This window comes from Engraulis encrasicolus, chromosome 2 (assembly GCF_034702125.1).
Source record: "Engraulis encrasicolus isolate BLACKSEA-1 chromosome 2, IST_EnEncr_1.0, whole genome shotgun sequence".
Taxonomy (NCBI): domain Eukaryota; kingdom Metazoa; phylum Chordata; class Actinopteri; order Clupeiformes; family Engraulidae; genus Engraulis; species Engraulis encrasicolus.
The window spans coordinates 5,124,115-5,146,814 of NC_085858.1; the positions used below are offsets into that span (position 1 = coordinate 5,124,115).

At 42.9% G+C, this 22,700-nt stretch overlaps 1 protein-coding gene across 1 annotated transcript; it reads left to right on the top strand.

Moving 5' to 3' along the window:
- The first annotated feature begins 289 nt into the window (after positions 1–289).
- On the top strand, positions 290–21,858 carry ptger1c (prostaglandin E receptor 1c (subtype EP1)). The gene is made up of 8 exons (XM_063212684.1): positions 290–1,055; positions 4,465–4,596; positions 4,910–5,030; positions 13,796–14,050; positions 17,794–17,985; positions 19,105–19,395; positions 19,697–19,915; positions 20,520–21,858. Exons 3-8 carry the CDS (start codon positions 5,004–5,006, stop codon positions 20,802–20,804), a joined length of 1,269 nt encoding a protein of 422 aa, XP_063068754.1. The 5' UTR covers positions 290–1,055; positions 4,465–4,596; positions 4,910–5,003; the 3' UTR covers positions 20,805–21,858.
- The last annotated feature ends 842 nt before the right edge of the window (positions 21,859–22,700 follow it).

Consider the following 22,700-nt stretch of genomic DNA (forward strand, 5'->3'; position numbering starts at 1 on the left):
GCACAACCCACTTATAACAGTAAAAAAGAGAAACATACCACCCTGTCGTCAGATGCTCCATCTTCGCCACATTAGGAGTGTATGCCCTTGGTTACAAAACCAGTACTAATCTGCGGGCTGCCTGCTCGACGGTTAGAGTAGTGGTTGAGCGCCTGACTTCCATTCGTGATGTCCCCGGTTCGAAACTGCATCGAAACACAGGAAGTCTTTAGTTGCTGATGGTTAATGTGGAAACAGACCTGTTGCGAGTGACTTATCTTGAGTTACCTTTAAGCGTTGCTTCTAGTCGGGCCAAGAGCAATACAATATTGTTTCTAAGCTCCCGAAAAATCAGGAACCCCTCCCACTTTGTCGGTAAGCATGCAACCATTAGCAAAACAAGGGAGGCATGTCGACCATGCTATTTGGGAATTGTTAATTGTTATGCTCTTGGTCAGACCAAGTCTTGAAGAGATTAGAAAGTTGATATTAATCAGGCTAATGGGCAGCCTAACTAGCGGAAATTCCGCGAGAGTAATGATAGCATTGAAATGGACTTGGCTTACGTAACAAGATGAAGTGCAAGACTAGATATAGTATAATTGGATTTACCAAAAGAATTTGATTTACAACTTACTATCTGGATAGTGTTAACTGACAAAAGATAACTCCATCTTGTCTAAAAGAAGAATTTCGGTAACCAGGAAACATGATGGCTTTAAATTAGGATTGCCAACCGTCCTTTGAAATGTGGAATTGTCCTCTAATAAAAAACAAAATTACGTTTCCGTATTGTGCTGAAACAGAACATAATTTTGTTAAAATGCAGGAAACTGCATCAATTTTTTAGGGGGGAGGGCACCCACACCCCCACGACAATGAGATGTGACTTGATAACGTTTCAATGATAACTTTTCACTATCTGTCTCCTCAGATTTTTTTTATAATAATGCTTACAAGTGTCATCTTTGAAATTATCAAATGTTTATGTGCACTAATTTCTCACAACAGTGTGTCTTTTTCTTTCCTGATCAGATAACATGCGGCTGGCGGTGTTATTTTGATTTCAGTATCAGGTATTGGGATTTTAAACGGCAGTTTAATCAAGTCAAGTCAAGTCAACTTTATTTATATAGCACATTTCATACACATGTGCAACTCAATGTGCTTTACAAATACAAAGAGCCTTTAAAAGTATTTAAAAGCCAAAGAAGATTTCAAACATTAAGATAAAACATATGATAAAAAGAAAATGGAAATAAATCAATAAAAACACATAATTTAAGCTAAGTTGAAAAAACGCTACGGTAAAACATATGGTAGAATAAAAATTAAAATTAAATACATAAAATTTAAGTTGCTCTGCAAAAAGCTTTGTCTTGAGTCTAGATTTAAAACTTGCAACAGATGGTGCATTTTTTATATCATCAGGAAGATGGTTCCAAAGCTTTGCAGCATAGAAGCTAAAAGCTGCCTCACCACACTTTGTTTTGACTCTAGGGATGTCAAACTCAGGCCCGGGGGCCAAATTTGGCCCGCGGAGCCATTTTATTCGGCCCGCGAGATCATTTCAAATGTTTATTTCATTTGGCCCACATACACTATTAATGTATAGTGTAACATGGCTTGAACATGAAATTTGCTGTGTCACCGGATGTGCAGACACATTTTAACTAACAAATATGATGTTAGTTATTATTTTTTTTAAATAATTGTCGAGTTCGGCCCGCGACTTTGTTCCAGATTTTGCTTTCGGCCCTCAGTCAATTTGAGTTTTACACCCCTGCTCTAGGCATTACCAGCAAATTCTTCTCAGTTGACCTTAGTGACCTATTTGGTGCATAGAGCTGAAACATATCCAGCAGATAGGTGGGTCCCATTCCATTTAATGATTTGAACACGAGAAGCAGTGCCTTAAAATCAATTCTGTAACTTACTGGGAGCCAATGCAGTGATCTCAAGATTGGAGTAATGTGGTCAAACTTCCTTGATTTAGTAAGTACCCTTGCTGCTGCATTCTGGATTAATTGAAGCTGTTTGATGGTCTTTTTGGGGAGGCCTGTAAAAAGACTATTGCAGTAGTCAAGCTTACTGAAAATGAAGGCATGTATTAGCTTCTCCAAATCATGCTTTAACATTAGGCTTCTAAATTTAGAAACATTCTTTACGTGGTAAAATGCAGACTTAGTAATGGCTTTAATGTGACTGATGAAGCTTAGGTCACTGTCAATAAGGACGCCAAGGTTTTTAACCGTATCCTTTGTTTTCAGCCCCTTAGTTTCCAGGACAGTAGCAATCTTTTGTCTCTCCTCCTTTTTCCCAAATATAATAACTTCAGTTTTGTCCGTGTTTAGCTGGAGGAAATTGTGGGACATCCAATTGTAGCCTAGTCCCAGAGATCTGTGTTGAAAGACAGGCAATTTATTTTCACAGTTTATTTTTCAGAATTAGCAGACATGCAGGAAAAAAGACAGATTGAAATGACGATATAAGCATAGATATATACTTATTTCAGGTTCTGGTAAGGGAAAAGAGTGTGCGTTACAAAGTAGCCTATATCACCAATGAACACACTAGTCCCCTGGTTGTAAGCTATTACCACCTAACCACATCTCTATCCCTCTGCCTCTGAAATCACCCATTTCCATGGCAGGAGAAATGAAGAAATGAATATAATGGAACCAGTGACGAGAAAACAAAAAATAGAGAGGCTCAGGGACATTGTCAAGTCAAGTTAGTTTATAGAGCACTTAAAAAAATGACTCCAGCTCATCAAAATAAGCAATTCCAGCTCATCAAAGACAAGCAATTCCAGCCCATAAAAAAAACTAAATTCGAACTCATCAAAATGACATGATGACAAACTTGCGTAAAATCAGAAAACAACAAAGACACCATGACAACAGATAACCACAACTGCAGATCAATTCAAACCATTAAAAGGCAAAAATGCATACTGGATTGCACGAGAGTGCATCACATTAGGTTTGAAGACCCATAACCATTCAAAAAAGAACATAACATACTATACCACTACAACATTATACCGGGCCTGTAATGCAATTTGTAATACATTACAACATGGTCATCGCCATTCTGATAACAGCGTGTTTCAGTGAGTCCAAATAAGCCAAGGAAGGTGTCAAGTGCATATAGGCAGCTTATTCCCCTGAACATTATAGCCATTCAAAAACTTCAACATGTCCACGTACATTTGAATAGCCCCTCACTATAAAGAGAGAATCTACACACTAAATCAGGGGTGGGAAACCTTTATTTGAGGGGCCACTTCAAATTTGTCCTCCAAGGGCCATACTATGAACACAAGCCAGGATGTCACCTTGCACTTTAGGCCTATACTGAAGTTGGCCACCTTCCGCTGAAAATACAGTATAACTTAATTGTATTGTAAATGTAGATTTCTTCACAAACATGTCATATTTCTTGTGAAACCGCATAACATTAAAATTATATCGAGAACTGGGTAAGACGGCCTCAAGGGCCGTAAACGGCCTCAATACCTTCCCCACCCCTGCTCATAGATTGGCACAATAGACCCACCCCCATTAGCCTACTCTCTTTAGTTGATGTGCAGTCCTTAATCTTCAGAGGTGGTAGAAGTAAAAGTAACAGCAGAAGTAAATTCATGGTGCAACACTAGCACATGATGTTACATAGATGTTACACAAATTATTCCACTGGACCTAATGAGGCTGTGTTGTTTCTAAAAAAAAATAAAAAATAAAAAAACACCTATGTAGCAAACCCACAAACTTGGTCCAACCAGTGTACAATCAGGTACACTAGCCCAGTGGTTCCCAACCTTTTTTTTCAGGGACCCATGTTTTTACCATTGCAAGCTTTGGTGACCCAGCTGCGTGAGTGCCCGCACGAGAGGGAATCACATGACACCCTCTGTTTCCTGCGAAAACTCATTTTAGTTATTTTATTCCTCAATTCATCTTCAAATCAAATAGATCAAATAGAAAAAATGTTTAATGTAGCACATTTTGTTGCGTCTATGCATTTATTAGTTAAATAGACTAATGCTTTGTCATTTATTCAACATGGGCTATTGGTATTTAAAATGAAACCCCTTAAAGTCAAGAAGGCTTCGCGACCCCCTGTGGATCTTTGGCGACCCATAGGTTGGGTCCCGAACCATAGGTTGGTAACCACTGCACTAGCCTACAGTAACTGTAAACCAGTGTAGAATCAGGTCCACTAGCCTACAGTAACTGTAAACCAGTGTAGAATCAGGTCCACTAGCCTACAGTAACTGTAAACCAGTGTAGAATCAGGTCCACTAGCCTACAGTAACTGTAAACCAGTGTAGAATCAGGTCCACTAGCCTACAGTAACTGTAAACCAGTTACTCAGTGACATTAGTGAAGTAAACTGTTGCAGGATCTTTTTTGGACTTCTACTTATATTTAAACTTTTGACATCTGTGACTGTGCTGATCTGGAGAATGCCTGTTCCTAGAATCAGATTCACCAGGAGTGGCTGAGAAGACAAAAAAGAAATGAGGAGCCAGAGAAGGAGGAGGGAAAGAGAAGTATGGCGGGAGAAGGTGCAAAGCTTCATTGCTTGTAGCACGACAGATTGCATAAAATAGTAGGTGTTTACAATATGTACCTGTCTCAACATCAGATATGATATGAGCAGCTCCTGCAAATCTGTCCCACTGCTGCACACACACACACACACACACACACACACACACACACACACACACACACACACACACACACACACACACACACACACACACACACACACACACACACACACACACACACACACACACACACACACACACACACACACACACACACACACACACACAAACGCTTTTTCAGCACTTTGTCTTCATTGTTATGCATTTCTCGGTGTGCTGTGTCACTGACTGTGTGAAGGCTCTCCAAAGATGTGTGTACTTTCTTCAGATTACCAAGCGGTTTGCACTCCTGTGGAGGCAGGGAGGTGAATATGGAATGCGGTGACTCAGCTGTGTGGACGGGATGGGGGGGGTCTTAACGAGAGGACAGGTAGGCTACCTACTCCCTTATGGATTCACACCGTGCAGTTACAACGCATTTCAGAAGCTGTCTTTGTGAAACAAAATAGGCACTAACTCAGGGCAAGTGTCAAAGGCTTGTTAGTTTGTGATCCCTTTCTTCTGTCACCCATTTGGTGCAACACAGTGTCATGACAGTACATTATCATGCAAAGCTGTCATTCAGTGTGCTTGAGAAAAAGTACAAAGAAATAAATGCTAAGTAGAAAGAGAGTGCAGACCTCCGCCAATGAAGTAGTTTGATAGAGCATTTGACTATGTTACAACCTCGTTTTTTTCAAGTCTGCCTTGTGTGTGTGGAGTTCGAAATTGGAGTGTCAAAATTCGCCCTGTCCTGTCCTTTTTTAATTGCTATTTTATTTTTTTTCATTCCTGGATCCGGATCACCACCAACATTTAATTACTTGTTCCTTTTGTCATTTCCAACAACTCTCCAAAATGTCATCCAAATCTGTGCATAACTTTTTGAGCTGACCTGATGACAGACAAACAGACAGACAGACAAACAAACAAACAGACAAACCAAAACGACCCAAAACATAACCTCTTTGGCGAAGGTAATTATAGCATTAAGAGATAGATAAATGTCCCAACACGTTTATCAAAGGCAGATTATTTAGCCATTTTGATGTTCTTTTGAAGGCATGCCTCTACTGTATTATACTCATGAAGAGCAAATACAATGCTGCCAATCGAACAGTAGAGTTTTCTCATTTCCAGACACATAATTGTTTTTTCCTTATTTGTTCACAGAAACAAACACAAACACACTTTAACCCTGACACACACACACACACACACACACACACACACACACACACACACACACACACACACACACACACACACACACACACACACACACACACACACACACACACACACACACACACACACACACACACACACACACACACACACACACACACACACAGGCTATACATCTGTGAAAAGACTCATGAAACCCTATCAAAGATGTAGAGACCACTATAGAAACGGTGGCCATTTTAACTATATTTTGCATATTCTATCACAGCCAACTTGAATTCATGATTGACAGCAGGGCCATTGATGTGAGCAAATGTTTTGGGGCAGTCTTGGCCTAATGGTGGTCTTTAGATAGCCTATAATAAGAGGGTTGCAGGTTTGAATCCCACCGCTACCCCTCTGTCCACGCCTGACATTGCTCCAGGGACTGTAACCAATACCCTGTGAATAACTGTAAGTCGCTTTGGTTAAAAGCGTCAGCTAAGTGCAATTGAATGTAATCTAATTCTATGCAATGTAATGTATAATAGGCCTAATATTTTTTTCCTGAAATCACCTATTCCTTAGCCTGGGGAGCCAGACTATAGCATGAAAATTACAATATCCTAGCAACAACAGACAACTGTTTATGACAATGTGCTTCACAAATACTATTGCTATTGGTATTGCTGTTGCTATCGCTACTGGAAAACACTACAATGCTTAATAGCTGTTCTCATGGCACTGTGTTGCACCAAACAGGTGACCGTTTTGATGGATGAAAAAGTGTAGGCCTATTATTCTAACCAGCTCATTGAAGGGAACACGTAGCCAATTGTGTACCTCAGAACAACAATGCAGGCGCTAGTGTGATCTAAAGCTCGCTGGGCTGGAGACATGAAGCAGTCAATTGTCTTCTTCACGGCAAATTGGTTTCATTACACAATCTGGAGACATGAAACAAAATCTTTATGTATAGAGCCAAACGGTGTGGGAGAGAGAAGAAGAGATATGAATGTGGAAGAAATGTAGGAGAATGTTATGTCAATACTGAAAATAAATGGAGCAGTTGAGACCTGTGTGGTTAAGGAGATGGGCTTTAGACGAGAGGGTTGCAGGTTCACATCCTTTCATTCCTCACTCCATGGCAAGTCCACACTGCTCCAGGGACTGTAACCAATATCCTGTACTTAACCCTCCTGTTATCCTCATATTTAGGTTACATCCGTGATCCTTGGGGTCATTTTGACCCCAGCCACTTAAATGTCCACAAAATCAGTATAAGCAAAAACCTTTGCACCGGTTTATGCCTGAGATATTTACTGTTGCTCTGTTGGGGACATAAAAAGCCCACACACAGTCCACACACCAAAAACACTAATCCATGACTAGGCTAAAATGTGCAACAACTGCCCAAAAGTTGCCTAGAACTAGTTTTGGCCCTTGTCCACATCATACATATTCTTAGTTATTAGAGCCCTAAATATAGCAAAATGTTCTGTTCTAATTAACTTATGTTCATGTATTTGACATAATCAAGACAGATTGGAACATGTATCAGCAAAATATGGATGTTCCATTGTTGTTTGATACACTTAAAATAATTTGGGGTCAAATTGACCCCAAGGAACACAGATGTAACCAAAATGTGTACAACACTAAGGGAAAACATTTTTGTGGAAATTTTACTTTTTTCACATTGACTCCATATTTTTAGGAAAAATCATCAAAGATGAAGCCAAAGAATTATGTACTTCATGTATTTTTCAGACTTTAAACATTGAATGGGGTCAAATAGACCCCAAGGATAACAGGAGGGTTAAAATACCAGTAACTAAGTCGCTTTGGATGAAAGCATCAGCTACGTGCAGGGCTTTGAACCGTTAGTTTTTTCCAAGCGTTCCGTTCCGAACAGAAACGGAATTATAACATTTCCGGTTATAAGTTCCACCAATAAATTGACGTTCCCGAACCGGTTAGAACAAAAAAATATTGTTCCCGGAACGGTTAATTTCGTTCCTGTCAGCTGATTACTCTCCATAGGCCTAACTGACGGAAGTGCAAATGAGTCAGCCTACATTCCAAACTGTTTATTCAAGGGGATGAAAAGAATATCCTCCAGAATTTTGTCATTCAGGGATGACTTAAGCTGAGAAGCGGAGAAAAAACCTCAATGATGAAAATACGTGCTCCACTCTGACTTGGGTCACGGGGAGTGCTATGATGGACATTGTGTTTGTGCATATTTGAAGCGGCCATGGATGCCCAATTTACGCCGAACATTCTCGGTGCCCTTTACACGCGCTTCTCTGCAATTTCTTACAATGATGCAATGGAAACTCGGCCCTTTTGTATGACAGTGGTTTCTCTTATTTAAGATGTGGAGCGGAGACTTTGTAATCCACAGCTCTCTCTCCATTCAGTCAGAGAATGTCTGATGTCACACAGGACATGAACCTCAGCCGTTATGATAACGTGTGCAGGAAATTAATTGCTTTTTTTGTTTAGTTTGAGGAACGGTATTAACCGGTATTAACCGGTTACCACTATTTTTAAATAAGTGTTCCCGCTCCAGAACATTAAAAATAATAATGTTTCCGGTTCCGTTTCTGTTCCCTGTAAAATACAAAAAGTTCCCGGTTTTCGTTTTCATTCCTTGAACCGGTTCAAAGCCCTGGCTACGTGTAATGTAATGTAATGTAATGTAATGTAATGTAATAAGTACCGTTATTACAGAGAGAGAGAGGGGGGGGGGGAGATACAGACCGAGAAAGCAGAGAGAGAGAGAGAGAGAGAGAGAGAGAGAGACTGAGAGAGGGACAGACTGAGAGAGGGAGAAACTGAGAGGGAGAGAGATACAAAGAAAGCGGAGTAGTGAGAGGAATTGAGAGAGATGATGATGAGGAGAGAGAGAGAAAGGGAGCAAAAGAGAGAGGGAGAGAGGCGGGGGGAGCTGGGGAGTGCTACTCCTGCTGTTGCAGTCGAGTCGAGAGCATGACAGAGCTGATGGGAGAGGCACCACGGGCAGGGGAAGCTGATGTAGAGCCCTGGGTGAGTAAATACAATACTAATACGACTATCTAATCTAATAATAGTGGCTAATCTATTACTAATACTAATACTAACACTAATGAAATATTAATACTATTGGGAGAGGCACCACGGGCAGGGAAAGCTGATTTAGAGCCCTGGGTGAGTAACTCTAATATATAAATATTGATCTATTACTAATACACTCACTAATCTAATTCGAACCCTGCTAACAATCCTATTCCAATATAACTACCAATCTAATCTATTGGGAGTGGCTTTTGTGTACGGTTAGTTATCTGCTCTCTGTAATAGGCTATCTTCTATACTTTCAGTTTTCTATAAAAAAATCTATACTTTCTATACTTTTTTCCATACTTTCTATAATATTCTCTTTTCTCTTTCTTCCCTCTCAAACACATTGAATGTGTAAGATAATGTGCTGTAGGTTACTGCTATTGCTATTGCTATATCTAATCTACACACTAATCTACCCCATGACTCTCCAAGCTACATCTCTAGCAGCCAGTCTTTTGTCTGTTGAGACAGGAACTAGTGGGATAGTAGCCAAGGAGACAGGAACCAGAGAGACAGGAACTAGTGAAATGTGAACCAAGTAGATAAGGACCAGACAGACAAGGAATTAAGGAAATGGGAACCAGGGAGACAGGAACCACAGCGACAGGAACAACAGAGACAGGAACCAAGGATACAGGGACCAGAGAGACAAGGAACTAGTGAAATGTGCACCAAGGAGACAGGGACCAGAGAGACAAGGAACCAGGGAAATGGGAAGCAGAGAGACAGGGAGCATGGAGACAGGAACTAGGGCGATGGGAACCATGGAGACAGGTAAATTTGCTTTAAGACCGATGTCGGAATGTCCTTTCGTTTGCCATTTGCCTCTTCTCGAATGCCATTTAAAGGAACTTCTTATCATTATCATTATGGATTGGCTAAAATGGAATTTTCCTTGCAAAGCATTTTAATGAGGGTTAAACAATAGCACGGAAAGCGAAGACAAAAGTTTGTGCATGTGTGTGCCTGTGTGTGTGTGTGTGTGTGTGTGTGTGTGTGTGTGTGTGTGTGTGTGTGTGTGTGTGTGTGTGTGTGTGTGTGTGTGTGTGTGTGTGTGTGTGGTGTGTTTGTGTGTGTGTGTGTGTGTGTGTGTGTGTGTGTGTGTGTGTGTGTGTGTGTGTGTGTGTGTGTGTGTGTGTGTGTGTGTGTGTGTGTGTGTGTGTGTGTGTGTGTGTGTGCACTGCACACCAAAGAATGAGGATGAGGATGCAAAAACATTTTAAAATGCTCACTCCTGAGCCCTAAAGCAGCAATCAAATGGCTGCATTTAGATAAGGAAAATCACCTGCTTGAAGAGGGTGTCTTTGTGCCTGTTTTGAATGAGTCACTATTTATCACCTTTTAGCCAAATACGCAATGAGATGGTTTGGGACACATAGTCTTCTTAGGCAATTTATGTAATAAGACTTGGGACATATTGTCTTTTTAAGTTAGTTTGGGGACACTTTGCTGTCATGCCCCTGGATCATTTGTGCAAATTTGATTTAATGCTGTTCCCCATGAACTGCTGTTACACCTTTTGAGTATTAGACTACATTACATTGAATAAAGTTATAGATTTTGAAACTCTATACCACCCATTCTCGTCACAAATAAGCAGCTCCAAGAACCTGAGACTTATAATAGCCCACAGGACAAGACTTGATTGGGCAGTGAAATAAGGTAAGATTGGGACACACAGCAAGTGAAAGCAGAGAGCTTTCTCTCCTTTTGTAAAAGCAGAAGTATGAGGACACTGTACAGTAGCAGACTGGGCTGGTAATCTGGCATACAGGGTATTTTCTTGGAGAGTCAACTTTTGCTTTTTGTTTGTTTGTTTTTGTTTGTTTTTTTAGACTCTCCCACAGTTTGGAGGGGGTGGCCCATTGGTCAAATCTTCAATATACTATACAGTGGACTGTGTCAATGGGGATAGAACAGGATGTGTGTAGTATTTGTGAGGGGCCAGTTTTAGCCAAACATTCCCAGGTGAGGTTTTTTTTGGGTCCAGCCCAGTCTTGATAGCAGAGCTGAGCTGAGCTGACAGACAGACAAGAGTGCTACATAAGAGGAGTTTTGTGTTTTGTGGCCGAGTGCTGACGTTGTCTCAAGTACATGATGAGGATGGTGAGATACTCAAGTTGAGAAGAGAGCACACAGCTGGTGATATGGCAGTGGCAACCACTTCTCTTTGTTTGTTTGTGTGTTTGTGTGTTTGTGTGTGTGTGTGTGTGTGTGTGTGTGTGTGTGTGTGTGTGTGTGTGTGTGTGTGTGTGTGTGTGTGTGTGTGTGTGTGTGTGTGTGTGTGTGTGTGTGTGTGCATGCTTGTGTGTGTGTGTGTATTAGTGTCACTGTGTGTGTCTGAGTATAGGCTTATGTATATGTATCTGGTAAATTGTCTTCTTTCCTCTTGCTTTGTCCAACAAATAAGGGCAAGGATCGGTCACTTAATCAAGCAAAGGATGAAATGAGACATTTTGCCATACTCATTAGAATTAATTTCCATATTTGAAATACCATTAGAATCCTCTTCATTAGAATACACTCAAACTTGTGTAGTGGGCGAGACCGTTACAGGAAGTAGTTCGACTACGCCACCCCCGGGGGTGGAGCCCCCGGAGGAAATGAATTAGGGGTAGTTACAGATACCCCAGACCAACACACAATGTACCCGCACAATAGATTACCAGGCAAACACAGGTTCGTGCACAATGGAGGCAGAGACAGTGGTGACAATTAATAATTCAAATCTTTATTATTCTTTGCGTTATAAAAATATATTTTTCTCACTCTTTGTAATAAAATATAAAAAGGTACTCACAATTCACAAAGTGCAGTGGGGTGGGTGTGCTGTCGCAATCACCCGCAGATAGATAAACACTTGCCCCAAAGTATGTTCACGTTCACAGTAAAGTGCAGGGGTGGGTGTGCTGCCACCACACCCGCGGATCTGTAAACACCTGCCCCAAAGTATGTTCCTTAATTCACAATAAACAACACACCTGGTAGGCCTAAGGCCTTAGAACCTACACTCAGGTTGTCAGACTTTGCCACTAGGGGCTGGCACGGCTAACACAATAGGGCGAATGGCACACCTCAGGATTAACAAAAGAAAAAGTAAAGAAATAGTTCACAACAAACAAAAATAATTCACGGCAAACAGAAACAACAAGAAATCACAGCAAACCATGCAAAATAAATCAAAATCATGCAGTTAAATAAGAAATTAGATAATGGAATGAAATAATGAAAAAAAAGGAAATTAGGCACAGCAACCAAAAGAAAACGAAAATCAAAACATGAGGTAAACCAACCCCAGAGGCTCAGCTCAGTGCAGTCCCCTAGGTATCCCCACACTCACTCATCACTACCTACACACACACTCACACGCACCAACGTAAGCACACGCACACACACTGTGGAATGGCTCACACACCAGCTCACACCGAGCCGAGCGCCCACACACACACACACACACACACGAATGTCCAATTTCCCGAGGCCGGAGCAGCAGCCGAGATACGGGTTCCCGGCGTCCAGAGGCACCACACAACCGGGGCTAAAAGTCGCAGCTCGTGCACCTAAACGCGTGGTGTGTCTGACCACGGCCACACAGATACAACCTGCGAGGGAGGAGGAGAGCGTTAGCCAAGCTAGCAGGACACCCACTATCATACGATTCTGCTGCCGAGAGGTTACCTTACCCGGAGATGAGGGTGCACCGATGCGCAATTCTCACAGTCGGAGTGCCAATACAGAGGTACACGGCCGAGGCGCCGGTAGCGACCACACGCTGAAACCATAATAATGGCCGTCGTTAGCAACCATGGTAAGAAAACAAACAGTCAGAGCTGGGTAAAGGCACAAGCTAACCCACTATAATACATACCGGCGTGCAGGAGACGGGAAAAGCGCAAGGTAACCGTTGGTATTGTCCACCGAAGTCCTTGCCAGTGGAGAAGCAAGAGATCACTCTAGCCAAGTAAGAGACGCCAAGTTGGAATCACAACCTATAGAACAGCAGACGCGAAGTTAGCCACTAGCCGCTGGCTAGCACATAAACAGCGACAAGAGATGGTCCACATACTCACAGCGACAAGAAATGGTCCACATCTCCTAGATCTGAACTGGACACCGCACTCCTCTCGACGATGAGGGGAGAAGCAACCACAGCATTCGCCGGTGGCGATGAAACGCGCAAAGGGGGACTTTGCAGGCTTACCGAATACTAGCCACTGGCAGTATTTATGAAGAGACTTCCCATAAGCCTCTACGAGCGGCGTGGTGACGTGTGCCGCAGCGTCAGACGTTCCCTTAAAGGAGCAGCGCTCCACTACACTTGCACAGAATACATTTTACATACAAAAGCAAGATGGCTACCATTTCTCAAAATGGACACCATCTACACTAATAACTTGTTATAATGCCTTTAAACTGGTAACTAATAACTAGTTATAATACATTTTGTTGTACCTACCTGTTTTTTTCTTCAAACAAGCACATCTTATGTTTGCTTACTAGGTATGATTTATTACTCATTATTCCCAGACCTTCAACCATTGCAATAGAACATCCAAGGGACCAAACTGCTGACCACCAATCCATTTCCATGTCGTGACCTTCAGGTGATGTCTGTCACCAGTATCTGCTCCTCCACTGCTTCCCAGGACATCAGGCTATTTTAATTTGCATTACATTACATTATATTATATTACACTTAGCAGATGCGTTTATCCAAAGTGACTTCCAGTCATTTACAGGATATTGATTACAGTCCCTGGAACAGGATGGGGTTATATGCCTTGCTCAAGGGCACCTCATCCATGGAGTGCAGTTGGGAGTGGAAGGTCAGGATTTGAACCCGCAACCCTCTGACCTAAAACCTATCCCCTTAACCACTAGGACATGGCTCTTCCCTTCTCTGGGGTTCAGAACAGCTCTCTGAACCCCACGGCGACACCGTCCTCTTCTTCCGCCCACCGTGCGCCTGCGTACGGCCTGTCCTGCCTCAGCATGGGCCTGGGCGTGGTATCCAACCTCACCGGCCTGGCTGTGCTGGCCGCCTCCTACAGACGCAGACACGGCCGTCGACGCCGCACCAAGGCCCCCTTCCTGCTGCTGGCCTGCGCCCTGCTCCTCAGCGACCTGGCGGGCCAAGTGAGTATCAGGCCATTTCATGTGGGAAAGTTTATATTCATTACATTACATTACATTACATTACACTTTTATCCAAAGTGACTTGCAGATATTTAGGTACAGGGTATTATATGTTACAGGCCCTGAAGCAATGTGGGGTTAGGTGCTCAAGGGCCCCACAGCCATGGAGTGAGATAGGAAGTGTAAGAGTGATTCGAAACCTATAAACCTCTAAACCAGGGTTTCCCAAACTGTGGTGCGGGCACCCCTGGGGGTGCGCGGCCTGTCTCCAGGGGGTGCGCGAGCTGAGTAGAGCAATGGTGGATATGTGTGTTTTCTTTATCCAGCATTAATGAACGTCAGGTGGTTTTAATTGTTTGATGAATTGTATCATGGAAGGATCCATCTGAAGTGACATTTATAACTCATGGACTTGTCATGCAATAAGCTCCATTGTAATGACGGCAGAAAAAAACATCAGGTCGATTGGAAATCAGGATTACCAAAAATGTGCGGAGGTGCAACATTCACTTAGGGGGTGCGCGAACCACATTGAAATGTGAAAGGGGGTGCGCGGGGAAAAAAGTTTGGGGACCGCTGAGAGTCTAAACTAAGGCCCATCTCCTTAAAGCGATTGTTCGGAGTAGAATCACCCTAATGCCATTTGAACCGTGACACCCATCCACATTTACACCCGAAGTGTTTTCTGCCGCAGGCTTACATCAATAGAGTTGCTGTGTTATTCGATGTTTATTCCGGATAGCTTGACTCAAGCGCATATGGATCCTGGGCACCGTCTCCAAACTTTCCCCACAAAAATAACATGTCATGACACCAAACTTCTACAGTATAACAAATGTGGTTTGTACTCACAAAAAGATGAATTTGAAACTTTGTACATAGTCCAGGAGTTTATTAGTAACAACACACGAGACGATTAGCTTTTCTGCTGCTAAACATCCGTCGACGTCACTTCCTCCAGCTGGGACTGTCCACTTATTGTAAGGTTTGTGTTTTAGTCCACAGCCAGGATATATGCACGAGTGTGGCATCGTCTTCTATTTATTAAACGTGATAAAATTTAAATCCGAAGTGGTTAATTTCTAGTTGTAGCGCAAGCTGTCTTTTTGAGTTTTCCGCCTTCCGGACTCACGTGTATTTGTTTCCATCAACAAAGTCCCAGCTGGAGGAAGTGACGTTGACGGATGTTTAGCAGCAGAAAAGCTAATCGTCTCGTGTGTTGTTACTAATAAACTCCTGGACTATGTACAAAGTTTCAAATTCATCTTTTTGTGAGTACAAACCACATTTGTTATACTGTAGAAGTTTGGTGTCATGACATGTTATTTTTGTGGGGAAAGTTTGGAGACGGTGCCCAGTATCCATATGCGCTTGAGTCAAGCTATCCGGAATAAACATCGAATAACACGTCAACTCTGTTGATGTAAGCCTGCGGCAGAAAACACTTCGGGTGTAAAGGTGGATGGGTGTCACGGTTCAAATGGCATTAGGGTGATTCTACTCCGAACCATCGCTTTAACCACTTGGCCATGGCTGCCCCATGTGGGAAAGTTTATATTCAAAGAGAAAATACTGGTCAAGTCATTTTAAGAGAACAGATCGGTAGTTTTTTCTTGAAGCGCAGCTGTCTTTGAAGGGAGGAGTACCCTGCTCCTCAGTGACCTGGCCCATTAAGAAAGTTCAGTAACACTTTCTATGAAGCCCATATCTATAGCGCATTATGTGCACATTTATAAGTAAGGGTTAACGTTCGGCGAGAAGGTCGCTACCGTGGAATAGCAGCACGACAGAGAGAATCTTTAGACCCCGACGCGGAGCGGAGGGGTCTTGTTCTCTCTGAAGTGCTGCTATTCCACAAAGCGACCGACTCGCCGAAAGTTAACCCGCTTATTATATGGATATACTTAAATGATTCACACATGCGGGGACATTTCTTTAGACCTATTTAATGTTAAGATTGTTGCTGCGCAAAACAAAACAGTGCCGTTGTGGAACACCGCTAGGCAACAGCTAGGTAGGCTAGCCAGGACAACAGGTGTTGTCTATCACAGCAGCTGATTAGAGTGACAAAACACCGGACCCCCTGCGGAGTGATATGAAACATTCGCTTTAGCCACTGACTTGTATACAAGCCAGTGGCTTTAGCAGTGAACGTCTTGGTGCCATTGACAGCGGTAGCCAGGACAACGGGTGCTGTCTATCACAGCAGCTGATTAGAGTCTTGTTGAAAAGTCGCTTTAGCAGTGAAAAGTCTTGTTGCCATTGACAGCGGTCTGTTATAGACCAACCCGTCCGTTATCGAAAAATAACAGACGTCCGAACGTTGGGGAGCCCCGTTGAAATGAATGGAGCATTCGACAGATGACGTCACAACCATATAATAACAACTTATAATGCACATCATCATCATAGTGCATTATGACTACTCTCATAACGCTTCATGATGGAGTATATCAACAGTCATGAATAACTATACATCTATCTTATTATGCATGATAAATCTTGTATTAGATTAGATTAGATTAGATTAATCTAATTAAATCTAATAATCTAAAATCTAATAAATCTTAGGGTGTTTTGAGTGCTTGTGAGTGGTTATAAACTACAGGCAGTGAAGGAGCTTATAATACATTATAACTGTCACGTTGCTCTATGACTAATTATAATGTGCATTATAAGTTGTTAGAAATGCGCTCGTAATGCACTATAGGTATGGGCTTCATAGAAATGTTACCGAAAGGTCATATACAGTATAGGAAAGCCATATAAGAAAGTTCATATCATACAGTATAGGAAAGTCATATGACAAGTTCATATTCAAAAAGTAAATGCAACTTTACAGTGCAGATGGGTTAGCGTTAGTTTTGTCTTGAAACGAAGCTGTCTCTGAATGGAAGAATCTTTGCAAGCGTTTACCTGCCCCTACAAACCTATATTGTCCTGAATATAAGGCATGCCCTTACATACTGTACCAGTGTTGTCCTGAATATAAGGCATTATGTACATGCCTGTATTGGCCGGAATATAAGGCATACCCTTACATACCTGTATTTGCCCAACTGTAAGGCATAATCTTACATACCTGTATTGGCCCGAATATAAGATGACACTGAACAGTATACAGTACAGTAGCCTACAGTTAGACCAGACCACCAACTGACCCCCACCCCCCAGTCCCAGAGGCAACTCTAGGTTCAGATGGGGCCCCAAGCGAAATGGCAAGGCAGTGGGCATTTGAAAGAAATTTGCCACTAATATAGCACAGTGTGAGCTGTTATTCACCATCCAGGGGCTTGGGGGCCCCAAGCGGCTGCCTGCCTTGCCTGGTGGCAAGATGCGCCTCTGCCCAGTCCCCTTTTGCTTGGTTCTTTTTTCAGATTTAAGTACAACACAATTCACAGTATCACTTCTATGAACACTGTTCATAAAAGAGCACAGTAGAGATATTCATAAGACGACAGCCTTTTTTTAAAGAGCTATTTATGCGGGAAAAAATGTCTTACATTCGGGCCGGCTTACATAACAGTAATTACCACAGCAGATTTCACTGTGTGCAGGTGGTCCCAGGTGCTTTGCCCCTGTACCTACACCTAGTAGAGGAAACATACCCTGACACTGCATTCCTTTATTGACCTTATTATAGGACCTTTTAAAAGTGTTATTTATTAGGATAAAACTGTCTTCCATTCAGGCCAATAGCAGTAATTACCACTGGGGATTTCACTGTGTGGGCGTGTGTGCAGGTGATCCCAGGTGCTTTGGCCCTGTACCTGCACCTGGAGCAGAGGCGTCGCCCTCCCCCTCTTCCCGGCCAGCGGTTCGAGCCGTCGCAGCCTGTCTGTCAGCTGTTTGGGGCCTGCATGGTGTTTTTCGGCCTGTGCCCGCTGCTACTGGGTAGCGCCATGGCGATGGAGCGCTGCCTGGGCATCACCACAGTAAAACTATATTATTATTATTATTATTATTATTATTATTATTATTATTATTATTATTATTATTATTATTAACAATAATAGTTTAATAATATTATCATATTTATGCTAATATAAGTTTATACATTTATATGGCAATGGACCCTTTCCACAGCGCCTATGTTATAACTTAACTGGCACCAAAATTGTAATGTAAGTATCCATCCACAGTTATATAAGGCTCTCTGTAATGCCATAGCAATGTTGTGATGTAGTTGAATCTTATCATCAATGAATGAACAACAGGCCTATTGCCGCGCCCATCCACGCAAAGAGGCTGCACTCAAAAATAGTGGTCCCTCTCAAAAATGGCGTTTATTTTACATTTTCAGAGTTAACAATGGAATGTAAAAAAAGAATATTTAACACTGGTGGCACCTGGAGCTGAGTTGGCAGGTAATCACCTTGCTGTATAATTGAGCTGGCCATGTGCAACATTCTACACTGATGTTTGACTCCACTGGTATAATAATTTAGCTCTCCACAGTGTTGTAAATACTCTATCTAGAGTTGTGTTACTTTACTCTAGATTAGAATATTAAAACCCCATAGATGTATTATCTATTATTCCTTTATATCTTTGTGTCTTCAAGGCATTAGTTTTGTTTTGTGATGGTGTACCTCCAGTTTTCATCAGAGGGTCACATTAGCACACCGTCAAATCATGTCGGGTAAAGGATAAAACGTTAACATGTTTGAAACAAAAGAAAACAAATTACTTGATTAACACAGAGAGGTCTGCTAAGAACCAGGCTATGAGAATATACTGTAGGTTAGTGGTGCGCACATCCAAGACGCAGGTGCATGGCAAAAGGCCAGAATACTGTAGAAACAAAGATGAATGTCCGCACACTGCTCCCGTGTTGCATTTTTTTTTTCAAGTGAGCGCTTTCAAGCTGATGAAGAGCAACTAGCTCGAAAGCGCTCACTTGAAACATTTTTAAAAAGCAAAATTTTACACTGACGTCTGACACCACTCATACAGTAATTTAACTCTTCAGAGTGTTGTAAATAGTCTATCTGGAGTTATGCAAGTCGTGTACTCTAGCATATTAACACCCCATTTATTTCACTGTGCTCCAGCCTTTCCTGCATGCCAGGCTGGCCACCGCCACGCACGTTCGTCTGGTGGTGCTCCTGGTGGGGGCGCTGGCGCTCTCCTTGGCGGCTCTGCCCTTACTGGGTCTCGGCAACTACGTGCCACAGCACCCTGGCACCTGGTGTTTCCTGCTGGTGCACGGCGGCGGTGGCGGCAGCGGCGGGGGTGGGCAGCATCAGCGGCTGACCCCGGCCCACGCCACCCTGGCACTGACGTTTTCGAGCCTGGGCGTTGCGGCGCTTCTGCTGTCCGTGCTGTGCAACAGTGTGAGCGGGGTGTGTAAAAAAATGTTCAGTTTCATCTTTGTTCTTCCTTCATGTACTACTATGCCTTTATTATATTCTCATTTTACACGTATGATTTCGACTGGGGAAGACCTCCTGAAGTGAAATATTCATGTGTGTAAACCTTTCTATAATGGGTCACGGGACACTCAACATTATCAGAGTATGACTTCAGAGCATACTGATTGGAATACTTAGCGTCTCCACGCAATTACTTCTCCGGCCATCAACAATAAAATCTGCAGTGCTTACCATCTGAGTTACTTGTCTGCCCTTCTTTTTTATACTACAGGTGACCCTACTGCGTGCCAGGCGAAGGTGTGGAGGACCAAGGAGCTCTGTCACTACCACCACCGTCACCATCACTACCGCCTCCGTCAGCACTGCCAAACGGCACCACGGTCCACCCAGCACATCCTGTTCGGTGGGCGTCCGATCTCTGGACCTGGAGATGATGGCACAGCTCGTGGTGATTAATGTGGTGTCGTGTGTCTGCTGGTGTCCTTTTCTGGTGAGCAGATCTGGCTGAGTAGATAGTATTTCTGTCTTTTTAGCTATTTCTTATTTATTTACAGTGCATTAGTCTACCATTTCGACAAAGCGTCTTCATCAGAGTCCTATGATCCTAAGGACTCTGATGAAGACGCTTTGTCGAAACGTTAGTCTAATGCACTGTAAATAAATAAGAAATAACTAAAAAAGACATCCGTGTGGCACCAGACTTCTTCCCTTTTTTCACGTCCTACACTGGTTGCACCTAATTGCCACTGAAGCGGAGTATGTGTTTCCGTTTGTTCTATATGCCCTTGCTTGTTCTGTCGGTTTGTCCATCCATCCATCCATCCATCCATCCATCCATCCATCCATCCATCCATCCATCCATTATCTGTAACTACTGCACACAGCAAGAAATGCAGTGTTAATACAATCTAGAAAATGTTCTATCGGCTTTTTAAGTGTTGAATTAACACAGCGTTCTTTTACTGTCTATTCTGCCTGCCCACCAGATCTCCATCCATCCATCCATCTATCCATCCATCCATCCATCCATCCATCCATCCATCCATCCATCCATCACTTCTCACTGCTTCTACTGTATTCTGCCTGCTCTTCAGATTTCCATCTCGCTGTCGGTTGGGGAGTCCCTGGTGATGGGTTCCTCTCCCCCGCCTCCTCTGATGCTCCAGAAGCAGGAGCGGCGTCTCCTGCTGAGCCTGCGTCTGGCCTCCTGGAACCAGATCCTGGACCCCTGGGTCTACATCCTGCTGCGCCGGGCCGTGCTGCGCCGGGCCTGCTGCTGCTGCTGCTGCTGGTTGGGCCCGCGTCAGAACCACAGGGCTACTCTCTCACTCCACAGCTCCAGTACCGAATCCCACAGACAAGAAGCAGACAGAAACTGAAAAGGTCCATTTGGCCCTTTACCATCCTTGGCTTTGAAAATTAAACAGTTTATGAACTAACAAAGTTTTGAAGACAGCTTTCGAAGGCTTTTTTTCTGATTTCTTTTCCTTTTTCTCTACCTTTACTCACACTCACACACACACACACACACACACACACACACACACACACACACACACACACACACACACACACACACACGCACACACACACACAGACACACACACACACACACACACCCTCTTTCTCTCTCTCTCTTTCTCTCTCTCTCACACACACAAATAATGTTACTCTCTTATTACACATAATGAGATGTAATAAAAGAAATCGTGAATCTTGAATAAGATGTGGTCAGTCTGATTGACTAGAAGTAGAAGTATTGTTTCTCATGTAATTACAAGACTAGTTGTTTGTTATTACATAGTTGCAATTAATACCATACCACAAGTGTTGTAATTACATCTCTAAAAGTACCTCAACTTCTACATTGTACATCTCTGCAGAGACATGAACATCACATCACCAATGTGCCAACAGAGTTCAGTTCTAGTAGGCAACTAGACTTCCTGTGTTCAGTCCAGTCCAGTTCTGTACTTCTAAACTGTTTTGACTGTGATTACCTGGAGGTTCTTCATTTTTTAGAAATACCTTTTCAATGTATATTTCAAAGTACCAACTCCGTCAAACAATAACTAGAGCCTAATGCAGTCATTGTTATGAGAAAGTCGGTAAACTATCACCAGCTCCCTGCAAATATGTAAAACTGAAACAAATGCTTAAATGAATATGTACATTCATTTCATGCGCAGAAGAATTTGTAGAATCTACTGTGGTACTTGTGCATCCCATTAATTGCTTGTGTTCATGTTAATTGCTGATTCCCAGTGTTACAGTGTGTTGATGAAATACAGTGATTGCAGTGATGTAAAGTATTGATCATCTGTCCTGTAATGTTTTTTTTCTTTTTATCATGTTGTTTTACAAGGCTGTTTTGTCTGCTATTCACTACTGTATGTGCGATCTCAATGTAAATCAAGTTCCATCAGGTGTGTGTGTTTGTGTGTGTGTGTGTGTGTGTGTGTGTGTGTGTGTGTGTGTGTGTGTGTGTGAGAGAGAGAGAGAGAGAGAGAGAGAGAGAGAGAGAGAGAGAGAGAGAGAGAGAGAGAGAGAGAGAGAGAGAGAGAGAGAGAGAGAGAGAGAGAGAGAACGAGAGAACAGAGACGGAGAAATGGGCTTGATTCACAACCCAAGTGATAGGTGGTTAGCCACACTGTCTGGCTTGGCCATCTGAGGTCGCGTGTTTCGCTACACCTACAGTATACAGTGTGGCATGCACAAGATAAGAGGAGGTCAATAGAGGCAGCTACCGGTCTGGGATCAGTGGCACATCAATCAGGGCATCCCTTTTTAAAACTCTTACAAGCTGCCAAGCCCCCTTGACCTCATGTGAGGGCACGGCCCAGGCTGCCTATATTTACGTCCAGGGAAGCCGACATGGGGGGACAAAAGGGTCAGCTGCCCCAGGCCCAGGGAGAGAGGGGGTTCAGAAATGGCTCCTCATTAGATTGTACGTATTGGGCTTGTGGCCCTTTCAGATGACTCTGTCCCTGGCCATACCTGTTTACAGTTGTACGGGGCTCAGGCCAGGCTCCATCAGCCCCGCCATGGTGAATACCAGCCAAAATAATTCAAGGGGGCCCCATGTTTTTATTTTGCCTGAGGCCCCCAAATCTCAATATCTCTAGGTTTCCCAAAGGTGCAAATCAATCATAGCACACACAGCCCATGAGAAGATCCTCCAGCTTCCTGGTGATTTGTGGATTGTATTTCATTAAGATTCCATGCACATCTTTACTGCTGCTTTTTTCGTGAAGTTGCTTATGTAATGTGTATGA

What these genes read in the sequence shown, in the direction of transcription:
- ptger1c (XM_063212684.1), top strand. Translation starts at nt 5,004, where the DNA reads ATGGGGGGGGTCTTAACGAGAGGACAG. An exon ending in GGGTCTTAACGAGAGGACAG is followed by an intron (nt 5,031 to 13,795) that starts GTAGGCTACCTA and finishes CTTAACCACTAG; the next exon opens with GACATGGCTCTTCCCTTCTC. An exon ending in GCTGCCTGGGCATCACCACA is followed by an intron (nt 17,986 to 19,104) that starts GTAAAACTATAT and finishes ACTGTGCTCCAG; the next exon opens with CCTTTCCTGCATGCCAGGCT.